The sequence below is a fragment of the Haliotis rufescens genome, unplaced genomic scaffold, assembly GCF_023055435.1.
Source record: "Haliotis rufescens isolate VD_foot unplaced genomic scaffold, xgHalRufe1.0.p SCAF_11, whole genome shotgun sequence".
NCBI lineage: Eukaryota > Metazoa > Mollusca > Gastropoda > Lepetellida > Haliotidae > Haliotis > Haliotis rufescens.
In genome coordinates this window covers 19,353,961-19,377,736 of record NW_025963791.1, presented here as the reverse complement: position 1 = coordinate 19,377,736, position 23,776 = coordinate 19,353,961, and the positions used below count along the sequence as shown (strand labels likewise).

At 41.7% G+C, this 23,776-nt stretch overlaps 1 protein-coding gene across 2 annotated transcripts in view; it reads left to right on the top strand.

Annotated features, from left to right (window-relative positions):
- The first annotated feature begins 1,040 nt into the window (after positions 1 to 1,040).
- The window catches only part of LOC124137263, a 95,755-nt gene continuing 73,019 nt past the window's right edge, over positions 1,041 to 23,776 (top strand). Inside the window, exon 1 of one of the 2 annotated variants that reach the window (XM_046503495.2) lies at positions 1,041 to 1,363. In XM_046503495.2, coding sequence (XP_046359451.2) covers positions 1,310 to 1,363 — 54 coding nt within the window. In that variant the 5' untranslated portion in view covers positions 1,041 to 1,309. The remainder of the gene's footprint in view (positions 1,364 to 23,776) is intronic. The other variant, XM_046503496.2, reaches the window with a different exon arrangement.

Here is a 23,776-nt window from a genome sequence, read left to right as displayed (position 1 = left end):
TTATTACGTCGAATACAGTATACGTCTTTGGAGGGTTGTATTATACGATTGTTCAAATGTGATGCCTAAACAATTTCATTCATCTATTGGAACAAATGTTGGAACAAATGTTGGAACAAATGTTAAATAAAATGTTTAACGCAAATATATTTCACGAATTAACATTTTTTACGGTAATGTCAACAATGTGAAATGGGTAAGGATAATATATTGATGAACAACTTCTTTATTACAATTATGAGCGACGTTTCGGTGTAGGTTCTAAAACTTCCTTGATAACGGTGTTAGAACCTACACCGAAAAACGTTGCTCTTAATTGTAATAAAGAAGTTATTCATCCGTACATTCTGATCCTTACTTCGTATTCCAAATTCTAATTGTCTCTCAAAGAAGTAATGTGAAAAGAGTGAAGAAAGTGTTAAATTATTGAATTCATCTTCTCTTATCTTCTGTCAGTGTTTCATTTGATACAGGTCACTGGGGGAACTAGGAGTGAGATCGGAAGTGTGACTGAAATTGTTCCACGGAAAATCTGAAAAATCTGTCATCTACCGTATAATCAATATACAAATGTGTTCCAAATCCTCTGTATCTATATCCCTTATCGGAGGGGAATATAATTCGTTCGACAAACTAATCCAGTTTATGAAAATACCTTTTTCACCAAGAATGAATATCAAGATGTTAAAATATCGCTGTACACAAAATCTGTCTCTCTTGTCTGCGCGCCGTGTTCCAAATTTCATGGGAAGCAAACACCGTCAAGGGAGCATCATGTCTCGGTTGCGCACGTGAATATTTAAATAATTGTTTTCTTTCAACGATTCTACAGGTTATTCATATCAATACGTGAAATACTACGTTTATGTATTTGACATATGTTTTATATCATGCATGAATTTCTTGTAAAGTTAAGTTGATTGTTGGTTGATTATTTCTTTTTTTTAAAAAGCCACCTCCCTGGGCGGGCTGTGAACAGCACGACGCCGCATTCAGAATAAAGCACGTTGATTGGCTAGATTCCTGTCGAATCACGTCACTTATCAACAAACCACGCGTGTGAAACCAGGAAGTAAATAGTTTCTTGTTAATACGAGAGAAGCCTTCACCCCACCGTGGCACAACCCGCGGGATCACTGTACGGACTTAAGCTAATAACCTGCACTCCCCAGGAAACGGCGGAGACTTGCTGTCAGTGAACGAGTTGGCAATGGCCCAAGCCGACTGATCACGCTTACTCGTTTAACTCAACGCACGTGCAAACAGTATGACAGCTGATTCCTTCTGGGAGTGACATGACACTGACAAAATGGACAACATGCAGCAAGCAGATATGGACGACACCGTGGCTGAAAAAACAAAGGTGACACTCAAATAAATTTAGTTTTTAAACTCATTTGAAGAAACAAATATTGAAAATTGATACAGGTTTATCATGCTTGTAGAGAAAACATGGCGTGAAATGACAAAGAAATGCATTGATTCATAGGTATACGTGGAACTTATTGGAAGTTATAAGTTTATTAACATCTGCATATATGTTAAGGCAATTCATTTTCTTTTGTGTTTTATCTTGTGGTAATATGATGAAATATCATGACCTGTGAAGATCCGGGGTAGAACAGGTCTTCAGCAACCCATGCTTGTCGTAAAAGGCAACTATGCTTGTCGTAAGAGGCGACTAACAGGATCGGGTGGTCAGACTCGCTGACTTGGCTGATTCATGTCATCATATCCCGATCGCGTGGTTCGATACTCATGATGTCAATCAATGGATTGTCAGGCCCAGACTTGATTATTTACAGACCGCCGTCATATAGCTGGAATATTGCGGAGTGCGGCGTTAAACAACAAACAACCAAATAAACAATCAAAGCCTCTCTTTGTTATTTAAGTGAAGCAATTCATAAATATTATTAAGGTTTTGAGTATATTATGTGGAAAAAAGATGCAAAGGAATGAAATATGTTTGTCATCAAGCTATCTTGAACCTGCATCCAGAATAATAACTGTATCCTCAGGGCATACATGTTTATTATTCAATTTGAATATTTTCATGAAAGCAGGTAGCGACAGGCTAATTATTTACCACAATGCTGTGCAGGAATAGTAGTGTATAGTTCTGAAAGTTTGCCACAGGGTGCTCCTGAAGATTATGGGTGTGGCCTTAAGAATTTAAGTGTGCCGACATTAATACTTTTGATCTCACTTAGTGAAAGGGAATTTGTTTAAGTAAGGTAGCACTCAGTACAGACATATAGGACTTATACTAGGAGTGGCATTTCCTTGAAACCAATAATGATATGGTCCACCTTCACAAGTACACATCTTTGATGTTTGAAGCTGATATAAAAATAGTTTGACTTTATGTGCACTAATTACTCCAAACATACATAGCAGGGCTGGGACGGGTAACTCGGGTCCTTGGGTCAGGTGGGTACTGAGTATGACCTGGGTACCAGGGCTGGGATGAGTAACTCGGGTACTCGGGTCGGGTGGGTACTGAGTATGACCTGGGTACCAGGGCTGGGACGGGTAACTCGGGTACTCAGGTCAGGTGGGTACTGAGTAGGACCTGGTTACCAGGGCTGGGATGGGTAACTCGGGTACTCGGGTCGGGTGGGTACTGAGTAGGACCTGGGTACTAGGGTTGGGACGGGTAACTCGGGTACTCAGGTCAGGTGGGTACTGAGTAGGACCTGGGTACCTGGGCTGGGATGAGTAACTCGGGTACTCGGGTCAGGTGGGTACTGAGTAGGACCTGGGTACTAGGGTTGGGACGGGTAACTCGGGTACTCGGATCGGGTAGGTACTGAGTAGGACCTGGGTACCAGGGCTGGGATGAGTAACTCGGGTACTCAGGTCAGGTGGGTACTGAGTAGGACCTGGGTACTAGGGTTGGGACGGGTAACTCGGGTACTCGGATCGGGTAGGTACTGAGTAGGACCTGGGTACCAGGGCTGGGATGAGTAACTCGGGTACTCAGGTCAGGTGGGTACTGAGTAGGACCTGGGTACTAGGGTTGGGACGGGTAACTCGGGTACTCGGATCGGGTAGGTACTGAGTAGGACCTGGGTACCAGGGCTGGGATGAGTAACTCGGGTACTCGGGTCGGGTGGGTACTGAGTATGACCTGGGTACCAGGGCTGGGACGGGTAACTCGGGTACTCAGGTCAGGTGGGTACTGAGTAGGACCTGGTTACCAGGGCTGGGATGGGTAACTCGGGTACTCGGGTCGGGTGGGTACCGAGTATGACCTGGGTACCAGGGCTGGGACGGGTAACTCGGGTACTCAGGTCAGGTGGGTACTGAGTAGGACCTGGTTACCAGGGCTGGGATGGGTAACTCGGGTACTCGGGTCGGGTGGGTACTGAGTAGGACCTGGGTACTAGGGTTGGGACGGGTAACTCGGGTACTCAGGTCAGGTGGGTACTGAGTAGGACCTGGGTACCTGGGCTGGGATGAGTAACTCGGGTACTCGGGTCGGGTGGGTACTGAGTAGGACCTGGGTACTAGGGTTGGGACGGGTAACTCGGGTACTCGGATCGGGTGGGTACTGAGTAGGACCTGGGTACCAGGGCTGGGATGAGTAACTCGGGTACTCAGGTCAGGTGGGTACTGAGTAGGACCTGGGTACTAGGGTTGGGACGGGTAACTCGGGTACTCGGATCGGGTAGGTACTGAGTAGGACCTGGGTACCAGGGCTGGGATGAGTAACTCGGGTACTCAGGTCAGGTGGGTACTGAGTAGGACCTGGGTACTAGGGTTGGGACGGGTAACTCGGGTACTCGGATCGGGTAGGTACTGAGTAGGACCTGGGTACCAGGGCTGGGATGAGTAACTCGGGTACTCAGGTCAGGTGGGTACTGAGTAGGACCTGGGAACTGGGGCTTGGATGGGTAACTCAGGTACTCAGGTCGGGTGGGTACTGAGTAGGATCCGGGTACCCACAGGACTACCCGGACCCGTAGTTAGTCACGTGATATATTGTTTCATGACAAAATATCACTATAACTTCATGGTTACACAAGTCTCTAATGTTCGCATTTCTTCATGACTGTGCACCCATTCCTTCTGATATGTTTGAATACAAATAAAACTTCAGTCAACTTCAGTGTATGCCTGACCAGATGGTTTTATACGTGTATCTAAATAAAATACATTTTGCTAGGGCTGCTGTCAAACTTTTGCCAATCGGACATTTTGTACCTATCTCTTGAAACCAACAGCAGGTACCCGGGTAGGGTCAGCTAATAAGGATGTGGGTACCCGGGTGGTACATTTGGACTCATCCCAGCCCCAATACATAGCCACATGAATACAGTGAATTTGTATTTATAAGTGATTCTCCTCTACAATGTTTTCAGTTGCCTTTACCTTGGTTTTCTTATTACAACATCATATCCTTTCATAACATTTCCTTGGTAGCCTATTACATTTTTAAAAGTTTCAACCAATATCTATATTATCAGAGCCATTATTCAGTCACCACTGTCAGTGCATGGATAGAGTAATTCAGTCACCTCTGTCAGTGCTTGGATAGAGTGATTCAGTCACCACTGTCAGTGCTTGGATAGAGTGATTCAGTCACCACTGTCAGTGCTTGGATAGAGTGATTCAGTCACCTCTGTCAGTGCAAGGATAGAGTGATTCAGTCTGTGACCACTGTCAGTGCATGGATAGAGTGATTCAGTCACCTCTGTCAGTGCATGGATAGAGTGATTCAGTCTGTGACCACTGTCAGTGCTTGGATAGAGTGATTCAGTCTGTGACCACTGTCAGTGCATGGATAGAGTGATTCAGTCACCACTGTCAGTGCTTGGATAGAGTGATTCAGTCACCACTGTCAGTGCATGGATAGAGTGATTCGGACACCACTGTCAGTGCATGGATAGAGTGATTCAGTCACCACTGTCAGTGCATATATAGAGTGATTCAGTCACTACTGTCAGTGCATGAATAGAGTGATTCAGTCACCACTGTCAGTGCATATATAGAGTGATTCAGTCACCACTGTCAGTGCATATATAGGGTGATTCAGTCACCACTGTCAGTGCATGGATAGAGTGATTCAGTCACCACTGCCAGTGCATGGATAGAGTGATTCAGTGATCACTGTCAGTGCATATATAGAGTGATTCAGTCACCACTGCCAGTGCATACATAGGGTGATTCAGTCACCACTGCCAGTGCATATATAGGGTGATTCAGTCACCACTGTCAGTGCATGAATAGAGTGATTCAGTCACCACTGCCAGTGCATGGATAGAGTGATTCAGTCACCACTGTCAGTGCATATATAGAGTGATTCAGTCACCACTGTCAGTGCATATATAGAGTGATTCAGTCACCACTGTCAGTGCATATATAGAGTGATTCAGTCACCACTGTCAGTGCATGAATAGAGTGATTCAGTCACCACTGTCAGTGCATATATAGAGTGATTCAGTCACCACTGCCAGTGCATATATAGGGTGATTCAGTCACCACTGTCAGTGCATATATAGAGTGATTCAGTCACCACTGTCAGTGCATGGATAAAGTGATTCAGTCACCACTGCCAGTGCATGGATAGAGTGATTCAGTCACCACTGTCAGTGCATATATAGAGTGATTCAGTCACCACTGCCAGTGCATATATAGGGTGATTCAGTCACCACTGTCAGTGCATATATAGGGTGATTCAGTCACCACTGTCAGTGCATGGATAGAGTGATTCAGTCACCACTGCCAGTGCATGGATAGAGTGATTCAGTCACCACTGTCAGTGCATATATAGAGTGATTCAGTCACCACTGTCAGTGCATATATAGAGTGATTCAGTCACCACTGTCAGTGCATATATAGAGTGATTCAGTCACCACTGTCAGTGCATATATAGAGTGATTCAGTCACCACTGTCAGTGCATGGATAGAGTGATTCAGTCACCACTGTCAGTGCATATATAGAGTGATTCAGTCACCACTGTCAGTGCATATATAGAGTGATTCAGTCACCACTGTCAGTGCATGAATAGAGTGATTCAGTCACCACTGTCAGTGCATATATAGAGTGATTCAGTCACCACTGTCAGTGCATGGATAGAGTGATTCAGTCACCACTGTCAGTGCATATATAGAGTGATTCAGTCACCACTGTCAGTGCATATATAGAGTGATTCAGTCACCACTGCAAGTGCATATATAGGGTGATTCAGTCACCACTGTCAGTGCATGGATAGAGTGATTCTCTATACTCTATACTAAACACTAAATAATTTTAATATTCAGGATATTCAGTTGAAGATATTATGTAATTGAGAAACCATGAGAAGTAGTTGCGTCAGTTTTCTTTTCACAACATGGGCGAACTAGCCAGCGAATTCCTTCCTTAGAATCAACTGCAACTGCGCATCAAGTCATCATAATGGCTTAATGTTTGTAAGCTAATCCTCTTAGGGTGACAAAACCACAGACGTGGTTTTGTATTACACATGTTTGTGAAACAGGCTTATGTTATTCACATCGTCTTTTGAGGCCTCAGTAGACAGGTCTGTGTCAGGCAATACCATAGGGCTTCATCCATGCATGTTGTTATCTCAAAACACGTCAAACAATAACTGATTCAGCTTATATATTGATTATCATGAAACACTAGGGCTGGGATGGGTAACTCGGTACTCAGGTCGGGCGGGTACTGAGTAGGACCTGGGTACCCACATGAACACATGGTTAGTCATGTGATATATTTTTTTAATTATCTAGAGCTCTATGGTTACACAACAAGTCACTAATGTTCATATTTCTTTCTGACTATGCATCCATTTCTGCTGACTTTACATGTTTTCATAAAGATAAAGCTTCAGTCAACTTCAGTGTATGTTTAACCAGATCGTATCATACATGGATCGAAATACATTTTGCCAGGGCTACGTAGCTTATGGACACACTTTTCCCAATAGGACAGTTTGTAACTATCTCTTAAGAGTGAGTGAGTGAGTTGGGTTTAACGCCCCTTTTAACAGTATTCCAGTTATATCGCGGCGTGTCAGCTTAATGTGGGAGGAAAGCCCCAAGTGATGCAGGTATCAGATGTTTACCACTTTATCTCTTAAGACCAACAGCAGGTACCCGGGTGGGGTCGGGTAATAGCGGGGTGAGTACCTGGGTGGTAAATTTGGACTCGTCCCAGCCCTATTAGACACCCTAGACAGCGTGGGAGTTTGTCACACTGGGTTTTAAGGGATGAAATCATGGCATACATGTAATGTTATGAATATTTCTCATTCAAAACATGAATAGAGGTTTTGATAAAACCTAATTTATTTTTTTAATTGAAACACATTGACAGTCTTGCTTAATGTCCATGTTAACTGTAACCCTGTAACTTATAAAGTCATTCATGTATTGACATCGACCAATCGAAACTTTGCAATGTACGCTTAGGATCAATATAACAGAGCTATGCCATAAATTGCAAAGAACAATGAAGAACGAAGCATGGTTTAATTCATGATAAAACGTTGCTCTATCATGACGTCATTTCTGGAGATTCCAACATTCCCTTGCAACTTCCTGACATAATAAATTGGGTGATGTTATTTTTTATAGGGAAGTGTCTCGTGACTCGTTTTCCATAGACTGAGCAGGAAAATTTGGATAAATGGCTGACTTTGCATCCAAAAGTGAAAGAAATAAGACAACTGGTATTAGTAAAAAAGGTACAGAAAATCAAAGTGAAAATTGTGAGAATATTCAGTAAATACCAAACTTAACCCCTGTTCATAAAATGGACTTGTCCGACATTGCTGAGGTCTGATCGTATTTAGAGAGTCGTCATTATTTAAATACAGGTAAATATTATCCATGGTATTAACATTCTTAAAGAGGCTGTACATAATGTTGAAATCTCATATAATAAATTAAAGACTAATGGTAGTTTGTCGTACAATAAAACACTGTGCCCTTGTGGTTTATTCTCCCTGCACTCATACTTTTTTCTAAATTCAATACACTCATATTTCTGACGTATGATTAGCTGATGTTGAATGTGAAGGTAACATCCAAAATATCAGAGCATACAACAAGAGTATAATATAAGTTGTAGCTGGATCATGAGGGGTACATACCGGTAGGTTTTATGAGTCCTGCATTAGGTTTTATGCAAGCTGGACGCATAAAACCGTATGTATCCCGAGTGATCCTGCTGCAACGAATCTATCTTACCAACATGCTTTGATATGACATTGTAAATGATTTAAACAAATTCAAAATTGATAGAAGGTGAGGTGAGGTGAAATTGGGTTTAACGTCGCGTCCAAGATTATTGCACTTATATAGCGACGTGCATGAACGTGTGTGTGTTTGTGTGGCTGCTTGTACTTGTCCGGACTGATGCCGATTTATAGTGCTAGCTCACTGAGATACCATGCCGCAGTTTAACATGAATATCCCACTCAGACACAGTATACTGACTCCGAGCCGACCAGTCCTTGTTTTAGCCCCTTAATGCTGAGTGCCAGACAGGGTAACAACAAGTACCATCTTTTAACGTGACTTCCATTGACTCTCAAAAAGCTTGCAGCTTTTTGCTTTGAAGCAGGGTATAAAGGATTTATTCTGTCGCTCAGAAGTCAACGTGAAGCCTGAAGCTCATGGTGGGGTATAAGGGATATATTCTCCCGCTGAGAAATGTATTTCCCTCCAAGGCGGGATACATAGTATTTTATCAAGATCACGTGGACCGATCAGATTATCATTCTGATATGGAATGAGTGAGTGAGTGAGTTGGGTTTAACGCCACTTTTAACAGTATTCCAGTTATATCACGGCTCTGATATGGAAGCATGATAGATGAGTTAATGACTAGATAGTCACATACTGTGTCAACATACACAGTCTTCTGAGCAGGGTCTGCAGACAGTCAGATTTTGGTTGACAGTCAAAGGTAAAGGTCACCAGAATTGAAAATCACAGCAATAAGCATTGTCTGATAAGAATGATTGATTCATAAAAGTTTGAGAAAATAACGCCTCAATGGCATTTCTTAGCGGGAATATTTTCTTTCAAGAGATTCACAGTTCAAAGAGATGGATAACCTGCATCCAATGACAAGTCTTACAAAACAACACCTGAGGTTAACCTTGAAGTTTGTCATCGTGGCGGCTTATTATTGACTATTTTTGTTTCTGTATAATCATTCAAAGAGTTCGAAAATATGCATTCACAAGTGATTATATACATGACTTGGGGAAAGAGTCCATTGAATAACAGGAGACGTACACAGGGGTTGATGTCCAAGTTTGTTTGGTGTATGGGGAAGATTTTTGACACTTTACCCCTTCTGTTTTACTTTCAACATTCAGATTGTGTGTTGAGTAAAAAAGCTTTCACTAGGAGATTACCTGGTCCTATTAGTCGACTTCCTGCCATTGTCCTCCTTGATTACAACCAGTTTGCAAACAAGGAATTTTTGTTTAATGAGAAATATGTCAGTTTGATATTTGTGAGAATTCATTCCCTATAGCTCTGGGTGGATCCTGCAGCTTCAACAGTCCCCATGACCCCCATGCTAACAATGTTAGTCCTGACTTTGTGGTGTTGTACTCCGATGGCATTAACTGTTGTTCATGCTAGCTGTAAACGTGGATTGACGTGCCCAGGCATGCTCTTTAAGGTATCTAGGGGAAATTATAATTTAAGCAGACATGTTAATGTACATTTAATTCTTTTATCTCGACCTGATACTCAGCCCCTAGTCTGCAGTAAATGACAGTAAAAATTTCCGTTTTAAATTTTAAAAATTCCAATTCCTTGCAATTTACAAAAATAAGAATATTTAAAAAATCCAGTTTTGAACAATGTCACGATTTTCCCCCATTTGCTTGCCAAGGGCACTTACTGGTAGTTTAAAATCCGAGATTAATGCCTGTGGATGTCAAACACAGATCAAACACACAAAAGTCCTCATCATATAACTAAAACAGAGATATCACAAAGGTATTCCTACCACGTTTGATCATTGTGATCAAACCCAGATATCCTCAACATTTTATGCAACATTTAGTGAACACAACAGTATCGAACCAACTCATCAAAGACAATTTTCACACTGGTAGCTGGGTAAACCTGTAAATTAACCAAGATCAGGCAACTCTAACAAACCACTAAAAGAACACGTTATAGTACATATTTGAAAAACCTTTTTATACCCCAAACCTAAAAGGGTGTAGTTATATATTTTTTCATATTTTGATCTTTAAACATGTTTTGAAATATGTTGGAGTCATTCTCGGGGGATATTAGGGAGCCCTTCTCACTTTTTGCATTGTTTTATTTTATTTTTGTAATGATTTTAAAGTGTGAATGCTTGCTTTTTGTGTTCTGTAGCCAAAGAGGTACGTGCTGGAATAACGCTGACAGGCAGGTTCACTAACTCACTTCAACTGTTTTTGTGATCAGTGTACAAGATAAGCAAGTTTAAAAAAACTCACCTGCCCTCCAATTTGTTGACATATAGTTTAATCAGTGCATATCATTTTTGACGTCATATAGACGCTGTTAGCTTCTCGAGGTGGTTTTCAATATTATCACTATTCCTTCACTGCTGCAAGTTTTGGACGGGCTGGTAAAAAGATTATTACATAACTGGGTGTATCCTGTTGTTTTTATAAGCTCCAGCCCATGCTAGGATAATAAAAACATTCTGATGATTGTTTCGTAAAATGACACAAACACTTGTGTAACAATCTTGATTTATGCTATTTGACCTCAAATGTCACACAACAGATGGTACAAATGGAAGTGTTTTTTCCCAAGATTTCTGGATCCCATATATTTATCACATATGTGACTAACAGTTTCTGTGGCCAGGATATGGTGATAGTCTGATAAGCATGTGAAAAACTGATTTATTTACCCACTGTAACACCTTCCTTGTGTGATAGCAACGTTTCAGTTGTTTTTGCAGACAATTGTTAAACCCTGCCTTAGCGAATAATTGATAAACCCTGCCTTAGCGTATATTGTTAAACCCTGCCTTGGTGAACAATTGTTAAGTTCTGCCTTAACATTCCTCCCTGTAAAAGTAGGGGGGGGAGGGGAGGAGGAGGAGGAGAAGGAGGAACATACCTCATATATTGTACAGTTTCTTAAACTCCTTGTACATATAACAATTCATACAATAAACTAGGTGCGGCGGGCATGGTGCCGGCAGGACAGCATATCAATATCTGCTGTTTCAGCAGGAGGGAGTACAAAGATCCTATTCCTATGACCGTCTGGAGGGCCACAACTATGCTGCTCACGCATACTGTCCCGTCAGCGCCATCCACACCACGCCCTATTTTCATCCACAATCCTTTTTGTTTCATTTATTGCATTATATTGCTGGTAAACTTTACAGCATACCTACATACAATATCACTATAAAGGTCTGCATATAATGCATAAACAAGGGTCCACATCTTGCTTATTGTTAATTGGACATGAATAACGCTGTTGTGAGTTGTACATTACACACTTGGGGCAGCACACAGTCAAACACAGATTAGAAGTCATCTGCAACAGCATTTAAGCAGAATCATTACAAAAAATGCCAGCACATTGGTGTCTGTTGTGTTACGTCGACACTAAGACTAGGGTTCTTTTGAACACAATTTATTGCCCGGAGTTACATGTGACAGCCAGCATGGCGTCCATTTGAGTCCACATGCACTTATCCATGGCGTCACTTGATGACATGATACGCAAACATATATGTAGGGGAGCTAACTCTTAATATAGACTGGGTTTTACCCTAATCAGCGATAATGCTACAGTGTTTAAGTACACAACAGGTAGAATTCAAGGCAGTAACAATATCTTGAATAAACACACATTGATAAGTACCTAGTGTGACTGCTAGTTGTGAGTACATACTCAGTTCCGCGACTAACAATCTGGAGCCCTGGTAGTTACATTGGCCGGGGCATGGGAATCTAGATTTCATGAAGTGGAGAATACCCGGAAACTCCCTCTCTTGGAGGAAGTGTAAATATCCTGCAGTTTGAGGATTGTGACAAGTACATATGACAAGAGCTGACGGTTGATTTCCCATCTTCAAAGCATTAGGCCTCTTTGTTTGTCACTTGGTGTACATTTCTTTCCTTAAAAATGTAGGATGATAGGTTGGACATGGGGAGAAGTATTATTTCTGAAAAGAATTGTTAGTTGGGTAAAATAAGAAATTATGTGTTGTTTTGGAGTGAGATGTCAAAATGGTTAATTACCTCTATTGACCCTCCACTTCTTCTGCTAAAGCTTCTTATACAGTGCTAAACTCCATACTAGTGTATTCTCAAAGCTCAAAGCACACATGCTTTATTATTTCTGTCAATGGATCAGTTTGCGCTCAATTTTCTTTTTCAACTCTCTGGGAAATATTCCGTGGTCTAGTGGTAGAGCGTCTACCCGGAGAGCAGAAGTACGGATGTTCGATTACTGGCCACGTCATCATGGTCATACCAAAAGATGTTAAAAGATGGAACTTGTTGTTACCCTGTCTGGCGTTCAGCATTAAGGGGCTAAAACAAGGACTGGTCGGCTCGGAGTCAGTATACTGTGTCTGAGTCGGGTATTCATATTAAACTGTAGCATGGTATCGCAGTAGGCTATCACTATGAAATCGCCATTTGTCTGGGCGAGTTCAAGCACCCACACACATACACACAAACACACATGCATACTTATTGCTATAAAAGTGCAATTAAATCTTGAACACGATGTTAAACCCCATTTCAGCTCATTTCACCTAAACCTGGGGAGTATACAACACAAGCAGCATGTGAAACGCTAGAAGGTTACCGTATATCGCTGTGTATAAGGCGACCCCACGTATAAGACGACCCCCCTGTACACGCCTTAAAAATCAACCCAAAATCCTATACTCCGTGTATAAGGCGACCGGGAATGAAACATATCACAAGTCTGACTGATATAGAAGATTAACGTGCGCTTTCCGACTGTAGCGTATTTCGCACACGGACATCAGAAGTTAGTTAGTTACTTTGGAGATTTAACGTGCGCTTTCCGACTGATGCGTATTTCGCACACATCACAAGTGCGCACACAAACCTTATATATGCAATAAAAATATGTTTATCTTGCGTTGTTTTTTTTCTACAACGATAGGTCGCGCGTGTAACTCCAGCACACGTAGCCATTTTGTGTTTACACGGTACGACACCAAATTGGGGCCCGTAAAATAAAATTCATTTATGAAGTAATAACATATAAGAGACAATGGTGAGTAATTTAATCGCCAATTAACTATGTTGTAACTAACTAGGCTTATGTTTGCTTCACATTCAGCGTGTTTATTCCACAATCACTTGTACACACCGTCTCCAACACTTGTTAATACAACTGTAAAAACAGCGGGAATTGATTTCAGCTTCACCGGTTATCACATGTTAGGTCACATGTGCAATATGCAAATGCTTACCGGTACTTCCGGCTCTCTACTCGCGGATGTTGATTGTTTTACCGTGTCAATCTGCATCTCATCCTACCGGGTACCCATTAACAGCTGGATGAATAGAGGCCTATTTCGAATATGGTCACTTGCCTAAGCATGACTGAAGGCCTAGTGAGTGAGTGAGTGAGTTTGATTTTACGCCGCTTTTAGCAATATTCCAGCAATATTCCAGCAATATCACGGCGGGGGGACACCAGAAATGGGCTTCACACATTGTACCCATGTCGGGAATCGAACCCGGGTCTTCGGCGTGACGAGCGAACGCTTTAACCACAAGGCTACCCAACTGCCCCCTGAAGGCCTAGAAACTCTCAGGAGTCAAGCCGCCGACCATGGTCACCCATCAATCTACTCTCTGCAACCAACGCTCAGCTTTAAACTTCGCCTGATTTGTGATCTGTGCACTGTGAGGACCACATAAAAGCAGGCTTTTTATTTAAAAATACAAATTAACATTACTGAGCAATGTGTTTTTCTCTTCAGGGATATCAGTACATTGCTGTGTCCTTGACTGTGGTCCAGCTACATATGGCCAGTCAGTAAAATCATTCAAATGTGGCGTTAACGAAAATAAAAAAAGTATAAATTAATGGATTTTGAATGAAACACCCATTCTTATATGAAATATGTTTTTTGGGATAGCCCATTCGAGTCTTTGAAAGGCATTTCGAAACGATACACATAAGGAAGAGAATTTATGGATGTCAACTGCTTTATTATGAGGAACACAACATTTTGGAGTATATATGCTTACTCCTCCATCACCTGATGAAGGAGTAAGTGTGTACTCCTAAACGTTGTGTTCCTCATAAAAGAAGTTGACATCCATAAATTCTCTTCCTTGAACCCTTTAGTTAGTTTGAAGTTTATGATTTAAGCAGACAGGTTCAAAGAGGTCAAGTGGACAAGTTCATAATGGACTAGATAAGAACCAAAGGAATATGATATTTTTTTACTTTTAGCTGAAATTTAGTTATGGACAACTGAAAAGCCCATGTATACATGCTCTAGTTCCAGGTAAACTTGCTTGGTAAGTAGGATTGCTATCCAGGTGAACTGTGCACCATGGTATAACCTTGATATACCATGCTACACCTTCATATGTGACCATGGTAAACCATGGTTGACCATGGTCAACTCAGACATGGCCATTGTAGACCATGGTCATCAAAGACACAGCGATGGTTGAGCATGGTTATTTCAAAATTCAATGAGAATTGCTAGTGAAATCATGATTGTTTCATAATTTTACATTTCATGTATGAATAACAAATAATGGGAACACTACATGAATAGCAATACTATTGTATTAGTAGCAAGGGCATTAAAAATGTAGGTCATAGGTCCAGGAGGTCCTGGATCCCTCCTGTTTTAAAAACCAAATGTAGTATGTTGTAGGCAGTAAAATTTATCTGAGATAGGATTTTGATATTTTTGACCCTCCCTGTTAAAAATGCTTGATCTGCTCTTGCCTTCATATGTGGATCCAGAGGGGTCCAGGGGGTCCGGACCTCCCCACCCCCCTTTTGAAAACCAAATTTAGTATGTTCTAGGAAGTAAAATTATCTGAGATAGGATTTTGATATTTTGGGCCCCTCCCTTTTGAAAATTGCTGGATCTGCCCTTTTAATTGGCAGATGAAAGTTATTTTTTCCAGGAATTAATGTTGGCATTAAATAGAAGTAGACAAGTTATTGAGCAGGTCAGTTATTGTATTAAAAAAAATCAGAAGTTTAATCAAGTTTGTACCACTCTTGAGGCTTGACGCTATCCCCGCCTACAAGCTAATATTACAGTATCAATTTAAACATATCATGATCTTCACATCCCTGTTTCTCTCAATGCAAAACCATTATCATTGTTCAAACAATACGAAGGATAGCCAACTTTCCTCAATTAAAATATTTTTGAACAGCCAATGGAAAGTTGTTGAAATTTCCTGCTAGCCAGAAATATTAAGGAAGAGATATATGGATGGTTTATGAAATATGTTTCCTCAAAATAGTTGGTTGTCACATGACAGTGCCTAGGTTTGGCATTGTTTCACATGTAACAGATTAATATTGGTTTGTCATTGACTTCCTTTTGTGTAAAACTGTGATTTGTATTGATCTGCATATCAAACTGTGAAGACGGAGGTGATTCGTTAGAAGTCTGTTCTTAATAACCTGGAGTTGAATTGCATCTCCAGGATCCACGCAGGACAGGTAGAAAGGAATAGGAAATATTGGGTATTGGACAACCCACATGGTTAGTCACGTGATAATATTGTTTAACAGGGATAAATAGTCACTCCATGGTTACACTACAAGTCACTAATGTTCATATCTCCATATGACTTTTCATGCATTCTTTCTGACATTTGTGTAAGAACAAAGCTTGAGTCAACTTCAGTGTATGCATGACCAGATTGTTTTATACAGTTATCTAAATAGTTTTTGCCAGGACTCCAGTAAAACAATTCCCAATCAGACATTTTGTACCCAACTCTTAAGACCTACAGTGGTTACCCAGGTAGGGTCGGGCAATAGGAGGTAGGGTACGCGGATCAGGTCAGGTATTAGGAGGTAGGGTACCTTGGTTGGGTCTGGTATTAGGAGGTAGGGTCGGGAATTAGGAGGTAGGGTACCTTGGTAGGGTCAGGTATTAGGAGGTAGGGTACGCGGATCAGGTCGGGTATTAGGAGGCAGGGTACCTTGGTAGGGTCAGGTATTAGGAGGTAGGGGCGGGTATTAGGAGGTAGAATACGCGGATCAGGTCGGGTATTAGGAGGTAGGGGCGGGTATTAGGAGGTAGGATACGCGGATCAGGTCGGGTACCTTGGTAGGGTTGGGTATTAGGAGGTAGGGCCAGGTCTTAGGAGGTAGGGTACCTTGGTCAGGTCGGGTATTAGGAGGTAGGGGCGGGTATTAGGAGGTCGGGTATTAGGAGGTAGGGTCGGGTATTAGGAGGTAGGGTCGGGTATTAGGAGGTAGGGTACATGGGTCAGGTCGGGTATTAGGAGGTAGGGTCGGGTAGTAGGAGGTAGGGTACGTTGGTCAGGTCGGATATTAGGAGGTAGGGTCGGGTATTAGGAGGTAGGGTACATGGGTCAGGTCGGGTATTAGGAGGTAGGGTACCCTTGGTAGGGTTGGGCAATGGGAGGTAGGGTACGTGGGTCAGGTCGGGTATTATGAGGAAGAGTACCTGAGTCAGATCTGGAATTAGGAGGTAGAGAACCCGGGTCAGGTCGGTTATTAGGGTACCCATGTAGGGTTGGGTATTACGAGGTAGGGTACCCACGTAGGGTTGGGTATTAGGAGGTAGAGTACCCGGGTCAGGTCGGTTATTAGGGTACCCACGTAGGATTTGGTAATAGGAGGTAGGGTCGGGTATTTGGAGGTAGGGTACCCGGGTCAGGTCGGTTATTAGGAGGTAGGGTACCCAGGTAGGGTTGGGTATTAGGAGGGAGGGTACCCAGGTCAGGTCGGTTATTAGGAGGTAGGGTACCTTGGTAGGGTCGGGCAATAAGAGGTAGGGTACCCGAGTTAGGTTGGGTATTAGGAGGTAAGGTACCTTGGTAGGGTCGGGCAATGGGAGGTAGGGTACCCGAGTTAGGTTGGGTTTTTAGGAGGTAGGGTACCTTGGTAGGGTCGGGCAATAAGAGGTAGGGTACCCGGGTCAGGTCGGGTATTAGTAGGTAGGGTACCCACGTAGGGTTGGGTAATAGGAGGTATGGTACCCGGGTCAGGTCGGTTATTAGGAGATGGGGGACCCACGTAGGGTTGGGTATTAGGAGGTAGAGTACCCGGGTCAGGTCGGTTATTAGGAGGTACGATACCCACATAGGGTTGGGTATTACGAGGTAGGGTACCCACGTAGGGTTGGGTATTAGGAGGTAGGGTACCCGGTTACGGGCTATCCTGCAAATTGACAGGGCTGGTTGTGTTTCCTCGTTAGGCTATCCTGCAAATTGATAGTGGGTTGGGCTGGTTGTGTTTCCTCGTCAGGCTATCCTGCTAATTGACAGGGCTAGTTGTGTTTCCTCGTTAGGCTATCCTGCTAATTGACAGTGGGTTGGGCTGGTTGTGTTTCCTCATTAGGCTCTCCTGCTAATTGACAGTGGGTTGGGCTGGTTGTGTTTCCTTGTTAGGCTATCCTGCTAATAGACCGATCCAGTCCCGACCGATAAGCCCCGCCCACAAGCTGCTGTCCTCGTTTTAAGTTAGGGGGAAAACCACTGGCTATTCGCTATGGCGTCACAGCTAGGGCTGGGACAGGTAACTCAGGTAACTCGGGTCGGATGGGTACTGAGTAGAACGTGGGTACCCACAGGACTACCCGGACCCGTGGTTAGTTATGTGATATGTTGTTTAATGATTAAAAATATCTAGAACTCGATGGTTACAGAACAAGTCACTAATGCTCGCATTTCTTTCTGACTAAGCACCATTGCTTCTGACCTTTATAGCTTTAAATAAAAATAACACTTCAGTCAACTTCAGTGTATGCATGATCAGATCGTTTTATACATATATTTAAATACATTTTACCAGGACTACGCTCAAACTATTTCCAATCGGACAGTTTGTACCAAACTCTTGCGACCTGTAGCGGGTACCCGGGTAGGATTGGGTAATAGCAGGGTGGATACCCGGGTAGTAAATTTGGACTCGTCCCAGCCCTAGTCACAGCCGGCGAAACTTGAATGCGTGGGCGATGAATTTGGCTCAGGATGCTTTGTTACCAGTCGTGTGTAAAAAATATCTGAAGAGAGTTATACATGATCTGTTTTGGGTTCTCTTTTAGTTGTCAAATTGCATATCGGGGTTGAGAATGAGTCATAAGTCCGATGTAATGGTGTATCGGTCAATGAGGAAGTCACCATGGCTGATAGTTAGAAGCGTGCACTACTTTGAAGCACTCATGTCAGGCAGAGCATACTATATTGTCAATTTACAGCATGTCAGTAATATATTATTCATCCAAGGGTGGATTAACTAAAGTTTGTTTTTACTTTCCATCGTAATTTAAGTGCACGGAAAGTACTGGAAAACGTAAACACAAGCACGAGTTACAAATAAAAAAACCAATATAACCTGAAAGGCATAGAGTTAGTGGGTCCTTTTCATGAATAAACATGAAAGAATAGTTAATAAAATTAGAGCAGTACATTATCTTCCCTCACTGCTACATTGGTTTTATTATGTAATAAATGAATCATAACATATTTTTTATTTGGGCATCTGGAACATGGGGTCGGGCATGTCACCAGGGATAAATCTAGACCTGCTCAGAGGCTGATATTCAGCCCCAAATCTGCAGCAGACGTCAGTAAACTGTCCCTCTTTAAAGATTTTAACATATCTATGCCATCCTAAAATAATGCAGAATGTAAGGAAAGTATACCTTATTAGTTTTTACCCCAGTCTATTTGCATATGGCACTTAGTTTGGAATTCTAAATTTAGATAAAAATGCCAGGTCAAACTTCCAGAATATTGGACTTAATAAGCAGCCAGTAATTAGGTGCATGTATGTGAGAACAGTGGAAAACATTGAGAGGATCCAAGATAAAATGAGCACCTGTAACTGCCATGGTTATGGCAAATCAATCATCCATGTTCCAGAAAAGGGAAACCTGGCAAAAGTATCTGAAGACACGCTCTGCAGTACTTCCCATCAATTAACTTTCAATGATAAAATATACAACAAATTAAAATTCATATACCGTATTCGACGTAATAAGTGCCCCGCTCTAATAAGCGCCCACAGCGACATTTGCTAATATTTTGGCTCGTAAACAATCCCAATTAGCTCCCTTTCCGATTGATCAAGGTACACAATACTTATTTATTCGCGTATAATACGCACTCGTGTGTTATATGCACCCTTAATTATGGACAATTAAATTCTGGAAAAATATATCTCTCGTATATAAACATTTCAGGCTGTCAGCATAAACGACGAAATTTATCTTTCAACTCTTTTTTTTTGGACAAAATAATATTCCAATAAGAGCCCCCTATTTCTAATTTTGAGAGCACCCTGGGCGCTTATTACGTCGAATACGGTATGATCTTTTATTCTAAAGACTTGTCATGAATCCAAGAATTATTACTGTTAACAACTAAACATGTAAATTAAGTACAACAAATATCTCACAAGGAAGAGAATTAATGGAAGTCAACTGTAATTATGAGCGACACCACCATCTTTAATTTCTCTTCCTTGTGTGTATCACTTCTCAATGCCATCCAAAGACTTAAATATGTCATACGTTCAAAGCTTTTATCAACAAAATTACCTGTTGACATCATGATTGTTACTTAGTAAGAAGAAATAATTAGGACATAACAGTAAATAATATCTATTTTATTTAACAAATCACATGTGAATTGACAAGAATTACTTATGCATGAAGCAACATACATTCAAATGCAAATATCAGGTAGTTGGACACCTGGAGTTCATTAGATATTTAAACATATATCCCAAGTATGCCTCACAGATATTGGTGTGAACATGAATTTTCCTTAAATGATAAAAATATACACAAACAGGGATTCAGACCAGTTCCTTTTCTAGGATACTGACTGATTGTCATCCATAATGTCCTAAAGTTGTTCTAAAATTTTGTAAATTCATATCAAAAGATAAAAACCCAACTTGAAAATATCCTGAAGCCAGCAAAATCACTGTAAAGTAAATATGAAGCTCATTCTCAACATAATCATAATCAAAACTTGAACAATATGTAAATAACCATCATCCTTAATAAACACTAGTTCTTGCTCAATTTTCAAATATTGACAATCTCCTCTAATCATGGTAAAGAAGTACATTTTGGGTTAAATACATTTCAATATTCATCACAGATATATAAGAAATGTATTAAGAATTATATAATATATTCTGTATCAGAATTGATCAGGCACTCTGGATAATGCCTGATCAGGGTGTGACAAAGAGATAGTGTCTTTGTTTTTACAAATTCTGTGTATCTTGAAATAAGTATCATGCATTATGATACTGGTAATCACTTTCAACACTATCTTTTTTAAAAAATATATTATTTAAAAAGAAATTATTATGTCCTATACAAAGAGCCAACAAGCTAAGTTTTATACCAGGTGGATGTTGTACCATGAAACATTTAGTGTTGCATGCGCCAATTTTGATTGACAGGCTGGATCGGTCTATTGACTGTGGGTTGGGCTGGTTGTGTTTCCTCGTTAGGCTATCCTGCTAATTGATAGTGGGTTGGATTGCTTGTGTTTCCTCGTTAGGCTATCCTGCTCATTGATAGTGGGTCGAACTGCTCATGTTTCCTCGTTAGTTTGGACTGCTAATTGACAGTGGGTTGGATGAGTTGTGTTTCCTCGTTAGGCTATCCTGCTCATTGATAGTGGGTCGAACTGCTCATGTTTCCTCGTTAGTTTGGACTGCTAATTGACAGTGGGTTGGATGAGTTGTGTTTCCTCGTAAGGCTATCCTGCTCATTGATAGTGGGTCGAACTGCTCATGTTTCCTCGTTAGTTTGGACTGCTAATTGACAGTGGGTTGGATGAGTTGTGTTTCCTCGTAAGGCTATCCTGCTCATTGATAGTGGGTCGAACTGCTCATGTTTCCTCGTTAGTTTGGACTGCTAATTGACAGTGGGTTGGATGAGTTGTGTTTCCTCGTAAGGCTATCCTGCTCATTGATAGTGGGTCGAACTGCTCATGTTTCCTCGTTAGTTTGGACTGCTAATTGACAGTGGGTTGGATGAGTTGTGTTTCCTCGTAAGGCTATCCTGCTCATTGATAGTGGGTCGAACTGCTCATGTTTCCTCGTTAGTTTGGACTGCTAATTGACAGTGGGTTGGATGAGTTGTGTTTCCTCGTAAGGCTATCCTGCTCATTGATAGTGGGTCGAACTGCTCATGTTTCCTCGTTAGTTTGGACTGCTAATTGACAGTGGGTTGGATGAGTTGTGTTTCCTCGTAAGGCTATCCTGCTCATTGATAGTGGGTCGAACTGCTCATGTTTCCTCGTTAGTTTGGACTGCTAATTGACAGTGGGTTGGATGAGTTGTGTTTCCTCGTAAGGCTATCCTGCTCATTGATAGTGGGTCGAACTGCTCATGTTTCCTCGTTAGTTTGGACTGCTAATTGACAGTGGGTTGGATGAGTTGTGTTTCCTCGTAAGGCTATCCTGCTCATTGATAGTGGGTCGAACTGCTCATGTTTCCTCGTTAGTTTGGACTGCTAATTGACAGTGGGTTGGATGAGTTGTGTTTCCTCGTAAGGCTATCCTGCTCATTGATAGTGGGTCGAACTGCTCATGTTTCCTCGTTAGTTTGGACTGCTAATTGACAGTGGGTTGGATGAGTTGTGTTTCCTCGTAAGGCTATCCTGCTGACAATGGGTCAGACTGCTAGTATTTCCTTATAAGGCTATCCTGGTAGCTGACAAAGCAATCTAAGCACTATAACTGTCGTAAGTCCGAGTTAAATTAAGGTTGTCGTGATCCTCTTATCGCTAAGATTGCTTTGTGGAATGGGTCTCAGAGGACTAGGTTGCCAGGCTCTACAGGAGGGTAGCACAATTAGCATCCAAGTTCAACCCATAAATGTTCAGTTGAGGTTGTGACTTTCAGCTGGCCAGTATGGTACCCGGATGTTCCATTCCTAAACAAATCCATCAACTCACAACGTGTTTTGGGGCAGGCATAATCCTGTTGGAATTTAAACTGATAACTAATGGTGTTTGCAAAGGGTACACAAGACCTCAAAATGATAGCAAAGCCCTGTGGATGAGCTGTAGGTGATGCCAGCCCACACATGATAACTGAACCACCACGACCTCTCTATGCACGTCTCTATGTCTCGTCTCTATGTAGAATAGGTCTTCAGCAACACATGCTTGCTGCAAAAGGTGCCTATGTCTGTTGTAAGAGGCAACTAACGGGATCGGGTGATGAGGCTTGTTGACTTGGTTGATGCATGTAATATCCGAATTACGTGGATCGATGCTCATGATATCAGTCACTGGATTGTCTTGTCGAGACAAGATAATTTACAGACCGCCGTCATATAGCTGGAATATTGCTGAGGGCGGCGTTAAATAACAAACAAACTAACTCTATGTCTTCATAATAAGATCTTCCACTTCAAGATGATATCTTTCTTCATCAAGTTCTAAGGACACCTCAATAGAAGACTGCAATAGATTAACCTGAAGCGAATTTGACCGCCTAGTCAAAATGGAGGATGAGTGATTACTTGAGCCAATCAGATGTCAGCTTTCTAAAATGATTTGGCTTCGTTTCTTTACCACCTCAATTTTGAATTTCCTTTTTTTACAAATTAAAAAACCACACAGAATGGTTCGATCAGCACCAGTATTCCTTCGATCGTACTCCCTTTTGGGTGTAGCTGCTATGCCGACAAGGAACCCCAATTCATTACTGAATATTGTATGATGCAATTGCCTGACAATCCGCAGTTGGAAGAATGTGATACTTCATTGTTTGTCAACACTTACAATACTTTTGTTTGTCAAAACTTTGACCTCAAAAACATTTGGGTACAGAGTTTGGCTCCAAAGCTTCAATCAAGGAGATAGAAAAACTTATACTGTCAGATAGACATATTACCATTGCTGAACTTGAGGAAGACACAGGTCTAAGCCATGGATCCATTGATAGTATTATTCATGAACATTTACAGATGATTAAGATAGCTGCTTGTTGGGTGCCAAAGTTTCCAAATTCTGATCTTAAGGAAAAAAGAACTGACATTGTCAGAGAAAATTTAGAGCTAATTAAGGAGGATTTCGTCAAATTCAAAAAGAGATTAGCAACAGGTGATGAAACACGGGTCTACCACTATGATCCCGCGTCAAAATGTCAATCCATGGAATGAAACCATTCCACTTCTCCGGCACCATGAAAATCAAGTCTTCAAGATCAGTGAAGTAAGTTATGGCCACTGTATTCTGGGATGCAAAGAGTGTGATCCTTGTTGATTACTGAGAAAGTCAAAAGACCTGTGCCTACTATCCTGATTTGCTGCATAGCCTGAGAGATTCTGCTGTGCGACAATGTGGGTTCAAGCTTCCTTACCCTCCATACTCACCACACCTGGCACCAAATGATTTCCTCCTGTTTCCTAAACTGAAACAACACCTTGGTGGAAAGCGCTATGACGACAACGATGACCTCAAAGCTACTGTGAATGGGTTTTTCAGGGTGGCTTCAGAAAACTCCTTCCTGACTTGAATTGAAAAGCTTCACTATCGATATGAGAAGTGTATTGAAAA